Below are 9,493 nucleotides of genomic sequence, written 5' to 3' on the forward strand. Positions count from 1 at the left end.
AATTTGCAACAGAATTGTGACAATTGCAACAAAATTTTGAAAATATTTTAACACATTTCCAACAAAAAAATTAGTTGTCGCTTTTGTGTAACCTTTTCGTGAGAAATGCGTAACAAAGAATACAAAAATAATATAACTAATAGATTTCGTTGGAATTGCGTAGGAAATATTCTAACTCCATTTTAAGGAACGGTTAATTACAAACTTTTGTTAAATATATAAATTATTATTATTATTATTATTATTATTATTATTATTATTATTTTCTAATAGTATTAATTTTTTTTCTAAGAAGTATGTTGATATAATATTATGAATTTATTAATATTAATATACACATAATATACATATACTATTTAGAACTTTGCAATTGAATTCCAACAAAGTACAAACAAGTAAAAGAAAAGAAGTCAAGGCGTGGGATCGAACATCCGAAACATACGTCTACTTCAGCAAGATGAACCATGGGTGCAAACGAGCCGAGCCGCTCGCGAGCTACTCGAGATCGACTCGTTAAAAAGCTTGATCGAGCCGAGAATAATCGAGCCTGAAAGTAAGCTCGCTTAATAAACGAGCCCGAGCTTCACTTATCGAGCTCGAGCCGGCTCGCAAGCCAACGGCCAAAGAATCTTCCGAATGAGTTACTGGCTAAACTCACCACATCGGGATACACTAGTCTTTCGATCTGGAGAAAACCCTCACCTAATGCCCAATGTACTTGAACCCTCGCCCAAAAACACGATAGTGTGGTGAGCTAAAACATATTAAGTTCAAGGATTCAACTAATGAATGTCATCTACTCGCCTAGTCTCCATCATCACCCTAGTGCCGCTGAAAGTAAATGCTCGCAAGCCTAATCAGTTTGTCATTATATATTTTTTAAAAATATATATTTAATAGTTATTAATTTATATATATATATATATATATATAATGTTATGAAAAATAAATAAAAAAATAAATAAATAATATATATTATTTTATAGATAAAATTACAATTGAAAAAAATATATAAAATAATTATAAATATATAAAAAATAATTAATAAATAATAAATGAGTCGAGCCTGAGCTAAACTCGAGCTTAAAAATCTACTCACAAGCCGAGCTCAAGTTTAAAAATCTACTCACGAGCTAAGTTCGAGCTTTGAAAATAAAGCTCGAAACTAGTCGAGCTCGAGCTCCATATAAGTTAAACGAGTCAAGCTCAGAGTCGACTCGGCTCGGCTCGTTTTCAACCCAAAATTGAAGAACTAAGCTACTGGTCTTTGAATGTATTTAGATTGTTTTATCCAAAACCGTTTTTTTTATAAATGATTTGTTGACTTTGGTCTTTGAATGTATTTAGCTTATTTTATCCAAAAACATTTTTTTTATAAATGGCTTGTTGACTTTGTTCGTACTTACCTCCCAAATCATGATCCATGCATAAACAAACTCAACGTAAGAATAGGGAGGTCATTAAACTTCCATCAATTTTTTTAGCCGTTCGATGAACTCTCTGCATATTTGTTGGTGATTGAAATTGAAATCAAACCAACATCGTTGCACCACCACTAAATCATCTTACTATACTAGCCGCCACCAATTAGCGGCACTGTTGCCCAGAGGCTTCCTAACTCATCAGCTATTTCGGTTGCTACTGGATTCGGGTAACAATTTTGATATTCTTCCTTTGTTCTGCATATGCATAAGTTGTTCGAATATAGTTTGTGTGTTAGGGTTTGATTAGAGAAAAACTAGGAGAAGGAAATAAACTGATTCTCTGGATGATCTCCCAAGAATCGAACCACTAAATTAAATTAAAACCAATATGCAAAGTTTACAAAACAACCCACAAGAATAACAAAAAGCCATAATGGTCCCTGGCCCATGCAACAATTAAAACCCAAATGCAAAAACTACTAATAAACGTATCAAGACCACCTCCTTAGCCACTTTTGTCCTGAAGAGTGAGCTCGGCGAAGTCCGGAAAACGCAGCTTCAGTTCATCTAAAAACTCCCACGTAGCATCTTGAGTGGTTTGATCCTTCCAATGTATGAGCACCTTCATAGCCACCCGATTACCTTTTTTTTACCAATCTTCTATCTAGCACTACCAGTGGTTGGAGGTTAAACCGAGCTTCCACCGGTAAAGGAACAATCTTTTCTGGAGGCCCACACGGCCCCTTAAGCAAGGACACATGGAAGACAGGGTGAATATGAGCCTCTTCCGGTAAATCAAGTTTATATGCTACTGCCCCCACTTTTTCAACGATCAAAAATGGCCCAAAATACTTAGGAGTGAGTTTCGAGTGTTTGTGTACCCGTAACGAGTTCTGCATGTAAGGCTGGAGTTTGAGATACACCCACTTACCCGGTTCAAACTTTCTCTCTGAACGACGCTTATCCGCTTGCTGCTTCATACGGTTCTGTGCTTTTAGAAGTGACTGTCTTAGCACCCGAATAGCCGCTTTAACTTCATCCACCTCGTTATCATCCGTATCTTTTGGAATATAGGGTATGTGTAGCGGAGGACGATACCCGTATAAGGCCTCAAACGAAGTTCATCCCAATGAAGAATGGAACGTGGTGTTATACCACCATTCAGCCATCGCTACCCATTTGGCCCATGTGTGTGGGCGTTCCATAACCATGCACCTTAACTACCCCTTTAAACACCGGTTTACCACCTTAGTTTGGCTGTCAGTTTGTGGGTGGTACGCCGTTGACAACTTAGCATCAATCCCTTGAAGGTGTAAAAACTCCGTCCAAAATGAACTCAAAAAGATCGGGTCACGGTCTGAAACGATGGAACTTGGGCAGCCATGCAACTTGTACACGTTATCTAAGAAAACTTGGGCGACATCCTTTGCTGAAAAGGGGTGACCTAACAACATAAAATGCCCATACTTCGAGAGGCGATCCACCACCACCAAGATGGTGTCTTTATTCTTGACTCTTGGCAAACCACCAATAAAGTCCATCGATATATCGGTAAAGATCATCTCCGGTATCGGCAACGGTTGCATTAACCCCGGTGAGGCCACATTCTCGCTTTTTGCCCGCATGCATGTATCACATTTACGCACTACTCGTCGCACCACCTAGTTAATACCTTTCCAAAAGAACAGTCCTTTCAACCGTTGCACCGTGGCTCTCACTCCTAAATGCCCCCTACTGGCGAGTCATGGCACATTTTTACCATTTCGTCACGTAGGCCTGTATCATTACCCACCACCATCCGGTTTTCCCGCGTCAACCATTTCCCATTCCAGTTGTATTTGGAGTGGCCTTCCCCAGCCGTGACCTTACTTATCAACTGTTGCAAATCGATGTCATTCTTTTGGCTCTCTATTACCCTGTCCAACAGAAGCGGCTCTAATTGCGACACCGCTGTAGCAAATAATTCCGATCCTTGCACTCGTGACAGTGGATACGCTACCACATTTTCTCGCCCCTTTTTGTACTCAATGCAATAGTCGTACCCCATGAGTTTCGCTAACCATTTGTGTTTTAAGGGAGTGGTCACCTTTTGAGTAAGCTACTGTTTAAGACTCTTTTGATCAGTGTGAATGACAAACGGACCCGTAACAAGGTAATAATGCCACTGTTTCACTGCCAACATGATAGCTAATAGCTCCTTCTCGTACACGGATAACGCATTCTGCCTCGGCGACAGAGCTCGAGATAAAAAAGAAATCGGGTGTCGGTCTTGCATCAAAACCGCACCTATTCCCCCTGCCGATGCATCAGTTTCAATCACAAATTGCTTGGCGGGATCGGGTAGTGTTAGAACCGGTGCTGAAGTGAGTGCACTCTTGAGACTATCAAAGGCATTTTGTGCTTCCATTCCCCATTTAAACGCATGTTTTTTCAATAAATCCGTGAGTGGTCGGGTGATCATTCCAAAGGAATGTATAAACCGCCGGTAGTACCAGGCCAAACCCAAAAAACCTTGGAGCTGTTTGACCGTTTTCGGTATCGGCCATTGTTGTACCGCTTCAATTTTTTTGGGGTCTGTGCTCACTCCCTCCTTCGCTATAATGTGGCCGAGGTATTCAATTGCTCGTCCCCCAAATACACACTTTGATTCCTTAGCAAAAAAACTTGTTGGCTTGCAACATCGTAAGGACCCGTTCCAGATGTTGACGGTGGTCTTCCTCGCTCCGGCTATATACGAGAATATCATAAAAAAAACAATACCAACTTCCTAAGCATGGGCTTAAATATATGGTTCATAAGGGCTTTAAACGTGGTGCGGGGCGTTGGTCAGGCCAAAGGGCATAACGAGGAATTCATAATGCCCCTCGTGAGTGCGAAATGTTGTTTTGGGTACATCTTCGGTTGCCATCCTCACTTGGTGATACCCGGATCGTAGATCCAACTTAGGAAAAAAAGTCGCTCCTGCCAACTAATCTAATAATTCATCGATAAGTGGAATCGGAAATTTATCTTTTACCGTAGCTTCGTTGAGTCGCCTATAATCCATACACATTCGCCATTGGCCATCTTTTTTCTTTACGAGAACTACCGGGGCCGTGAAGGAGCTTTGGCTGTTCTGAATGACCCCCGAATCTAATTGCTCCCGAGTGGTTTTCTCAATCACATCTTTTTGAACCGCTGGGTACTGATAAGGACGTATACTAATGGGCGTAGTACCTTCCTTCAACACGATCTTGTGGTTGAACTGGCGCTGAGGCGGTAGACCCGTGGGTACCTGAAAAACCTGTGGGAATTGGGCCACCAACTCTTTCCACCGGTTGGCTCCTTCCTGTTCACTCGGGAAATTCACCACTCGGGAATGGTAGTTGTCACCGTGTTCCCCGTTGGTTAGATGTAGGCTAAATAATTGTAAGTCTCCTGTCCTAGCATGTTTATCCACCTTCTCAAGGGAGCATACAGCAAACAAATTATTTTGCAATCCTTTTAGCTCATAACTCTTACCGGCTAATTCAAACTTCATTGTCATTTTTTGGAAGTTCCACAAAATATCATTCAGCGGTAGGAGCCATTGCACCCCTAAGATCATATCATAGCTTTCGAGGGGCAACAATAGTACTTCAGTTGTGAACCAATTTCCCTGCATGTTCCATTAGAAGTTTCAGCAAACTTGGGTACTAGTGAGTTTCTTTCCATCCGCCACCCCTACGGTCACCGGTGATATAGTCAGTGCTTCACATTGTAACTTCTTTGCCAATATGTCCTTAAGGAAGTTATGTGTCGATCCCGAGTCGATAAGTATGTGTAGTTAACGGGTCCCCATTGATCCGCTCACCCGCATAGTCGAGTAAGACGGGATACCCGTTAAGGCATGGACAGAGATATGATGTTCGGCTTCATCCTCTTTGTCAGATCCCATCTCTTCCACTAATACTTCCTCATAATCGTCGGCTTCTATGATATAAAGTTGCTTACGAGGTTTTGTGCATGTGGGAACCCCAGGAACCTCACAGTTGGTAATCATTCAAAACACTCGTAAAAATAATTAAACTTAAAAACAATTCTTTTCATTAAAATAAGCATCACAGAGTATAATTCAGCAGAAAACGTAAATAACAAAATAAGTTCCCAAAACCCGGGAATTTTTCCCAAAACCAACATAATTATCTGTAATAAAAAAAACAAAACTTTTAAAAATAAATGTTTAATAATAAAATCTTCAAATCCCGAATGCCCTTCACCGTCCAAGTAGCTTCGTGCACGTCCAAGCGATAATGCATCATCTTCTTAACCTGAAACTCACACTAACATGCACACAAAGTCAGCTTAAGCTGAGTGAGTTCAAGTTTTAAATAAGTAACAAAAGTCTTAATAATCATTCCAACGGTTTTAAAACTGTAAACGGAATTATATCAGTTAGGTCATCACATTCAATAAATAATCATCCTTACGTATGAACATCTCTATACGTACATTCCTATATATATATAAATATATATATATAACATTCAATAATAACATTCAGGGCCGAGAAAACGTACAACCCAAACACGTAACATTCAGCGCATGCAAACACAAAGTAGGCATACACAACATTCAGTAGTCGAGATGACTACAACATTCGCCAAATATTGGCCATTCTAAAATATATATATATATATATATATATATATATATATATATATATATATATATACATACACACATTGTACAATATTCCAAGGCCTACCAATACTAGCAAGCCTGTGTAAAATCGTTTAAAACATTTCATCAAGCAAAATCGCTTAGGTGTGCATGCTAGCCAAAAAATTAAAAAGGGTAAAAGGGGGCATCATGAACTCACCTGACACAAGACGCGGATTCACCACGAGCTAGAGAATCCCTAAGAAATCCCAAAACTCAAACACCTGTCGGTTTACATTCAATCAATACTAATGACATCAAGATGACTCGTTTATCCTACGAGACGTTCTAACATGGTTTGAGTTACCTAAACCCTCGAACTCATCAAACTTAATCACAACATCCCCGAGGTCTAACATTCACCAAAACGACCCTTAGGTACTCCCGGGAATAAAGAATTCCCAATTTGCCCCCGGGAGCACTAGGTGACACTAACACGCGCGTTTAGGAGTCGTTTAGGCTGTTAACATCCAACTCAGCCCCGTGTGGACCCATTATGATAAAATCACATCCAACAAGTCCACACGACGCCACACGAGTCAAATGGGTCGGTAACCCGCAAGTACAACACACCAACTATTCAATAAACACAATTGCGCGTTGTACCGACCCGTTGGAGTAACCGACAACCAATTCAGCCCCATAACTTATAAAAATGAATTTTGAACAGCCCGTACATCAAACCAAGTGTCCCCAAGCTGAATTGGTCGTTAATCACTTCAACCCTCGCGTTAAACGTGCCAAACTACAATTCTAGACAACCGAACATAACAATCAAACTACAACTAGTTGATTAACTTAACGAACACCTATGAACATGATCTTTAAGTATGATATACAGGACATACCTAGGAAGATTGTGGTGCAAAAACTCACTTCAGACAGCCCCGACAAGAACACAGTTGAACATCCACCGGTTAAGCCTAAAATGAACTTATCGATCAATAACGTGTAAAACGTGTAGATTTTAGCATGCGAAGATGCATTTAATTACATAGGATAACCTTTGAAATAAATTATTAAATTTTTACCAGACTTTAATAAATGTCTTAGGTTTATAAAAATATTTTTATTATATTTTTCTATCAAACACAAAATTTATAAAAATTCCTCCAACACAGCAAGGTACGTGCAGCTATTTCAGTACGCAACAAAATGGTTTTATTTTTAAAAAATTCATTACTGAACCAAATTAAACGATTCCAATTGGGTTTGGTTCCTAACTCAAAATAATAACTTCCAGAAGTGGAACCAACCAATTTGGACCTGTCGAATAAAGGTTATGACGTCGGGAAAACAGACCAGAATCCGTCATCCCGCATCAGCTTTGACACTCGATTTTATAAATTCATAAAAACCTTTCAAATCTCGTTAAAAAGTTACGTATTATACCTTTCTGGAAACTAGACTCAAATTAGAACATCATGGAATCAAGAATCGATCCAAATCAATGGATTATCATTGTGTTACAGAGCCTACAATAAACGTATACGAATCTGTCAGCAACTGTTGTCATCAAAACTCGACCTTAACGACCAATAAGCGCGTTAATATGATCAATTAAGGTGTATAGACATGGGGAATCATAAAACCAACCTTGAATTGAAGTTTTTACGGATCAAACTTGGCTGGACAGAAGAAATTCGACCAGGGGGGTCTTGGCTGCGATCGGCGCTGAATAACATTAGGGTTAGTTTTTTTTTTTTATATATTATGATATAAAATATATTACACCCTAGTCCCTCCAGTATGAAGTGTGTAGCAACTTAGGGAGAAAGTTAAGTGATTATAACGTACCGGGGTGACGAGAAGGATCCCAAGAAACATCGAATAAATCCCGAGAATTATACATACTCTACAAGTTTTAATTCTTGAAAACGGAATTAGCGGGCGTTACATGTATGGCTAGGTACAAATTTTTCGGTGCACTAGAAGCACTCACCCTTTGCCCTATTTTGTTCCAACTTTTTACTAGTGAGACGACGGTGACTGTTTGCCGGTTTGGCCGTGAAGTTGGTGGCTCGATTGGGGGTGGGTAAGAGAGGTAGTTTTGTGGCATTCATGGGTGGCATAATTTTTGTGTTGTTGCTCCTTGGAGCTCCCCATTCCACTTCCCTCCAGCAAACTTCTCTTTCTAGGTCTCGTTATTTAGGGCTTGGGTCTTGGCCAACCCATACGCCTCATGCAACGTATGTGGCTTAAACATCTTAACCGGTCCACTAATGTCCAGTTTGAGGGCTTTAACGTAAAAACTCACTGCTTGGGTTTCACTCAATGATTCCTTGTTCAATAAGGAGTCGAAGGCAGTGTTTAGCTCCGATAGCGAACCGGTTTGGGGTAGGGATGCCATTTCCTCCAGCGGGTCCTCAAGCAACGCATTAGAAAAATACGCTGAAATAGATTTGACATAATCATCCCACGGGATTTCTGCAATAGTAGCATTCCGGGTTTTCATGATGCCCCGGTGCCATTGGAGTGCATCGCCCTCAATGTGAACCGCCGCACACCGAAGTTTGGTCTCATCTGGGGTCTCATCCATTGCGAAAAAGTGCTCACAACGATAGATCCACCCCTCCACATTGATGCCTGCGAATTTAGGAAACTCAATCTTACCGATCTGAAAGGGTTTGGTACCTCGTGCCTCCGTATCACCGTTGGAGAAGGAACCGAAGGAACTGCCTGAAGACTGAACGGTTTTATCACGAACCGCCTTCAAGATCTCATCCTGTTGCTTGGACGACTGCTCCTGCTGCTTCATGAGGGCTGATAAGGCGGCTTGGATGTCGTTGATGGCCTTGTCATGGGACTTGAGGGTGTTGTCGATATCTTGGTTGCAAGTGTTGGTCATAGCGGCGAGGAGTTCCGATAAGAGATCGGAACGGCTCTGATACCTTTGTTCTTGTTAGGGTTTGATTAGAGAAAAACTAGGAGAAGGAAATAAACTGATTCTCTGGATGATCTCCCAGGATTCGAACCACTAGATTAAATCAGAACCTGTTGGGTTGGATTTTCTACAAGAAAGATTGGAATCTTCTCAACCTCCTAAAAAACGGCTAAGTATGGAATTCGAGCAAGCCCAGACGATCGAGCATGGTTTTTACTACTTCGAGCAAGGTTCTGAACCTTAAATGGTTGATTCTTTTAAGTGTTGAAGGCTTCGAGCAAGCTACACTTCAACGAGCAAGAGTATTCTTCAATCGAGCATGGATTTCCAATCGAGCAAACAGCTTGATCATACAAGTTCCAGCCAGGTGTTACGAGCACAGGATGATCGAGCACATGGGGACGAGCATGGATGCAATAAGAGGATGTCACGTGAATCTAAGCAAAGACTTCGAGCACAGTTCAGTTACCGAGCAAGATTTACATCCGAGAATGCTAAAGATTGC

General features: G+C 40.7%; 1 protein-coding gene across 1 annotated transcript; it reads right to left on the reverse strand.

Moving 5' to 3' along the window:
* Window positions 1-3,522: 3,522 nt before the first annotated feature.
* LOC143622102 (uncharacterized) lies at window positions 3,523-5,445 on the reverse strand. Its single transcript, XM_077093344.1, has 3 exons — window positions 5,257-5,445; window positions 4,641-5,061; window positions 3,523-4,151 (listed from the first exon to the last, which is right to left on the reverse strand). Exons 1-3 carry the CDS (start codon window positions 5,443-5,445, stop codon window positions 3,523-3,525), a joined length of 1,239 nt encoding a protein of 412 aa, XP_076949459.1.
* Window positions 5,446-9,493: the final 4,048 nt, after the last annotated feature.

Source organism: Bidens hawaiensis, unplaced genomic scaffold (assembly GCF_021521415.1).
Source record: "Bidens hawaiensis isolate Kalapana, Puna unplaced genomic scaffold, B.hawaiensis_p1.1 tig00003022_1, whole genome shotgun sequence".
NCBI classification, from domain to species: Eukaryota; Viridiplantae; Streptophyta; class Magnoliopsida; order Asterales; family Asteraceae; genus Bidens; species Bidens hawaiensis.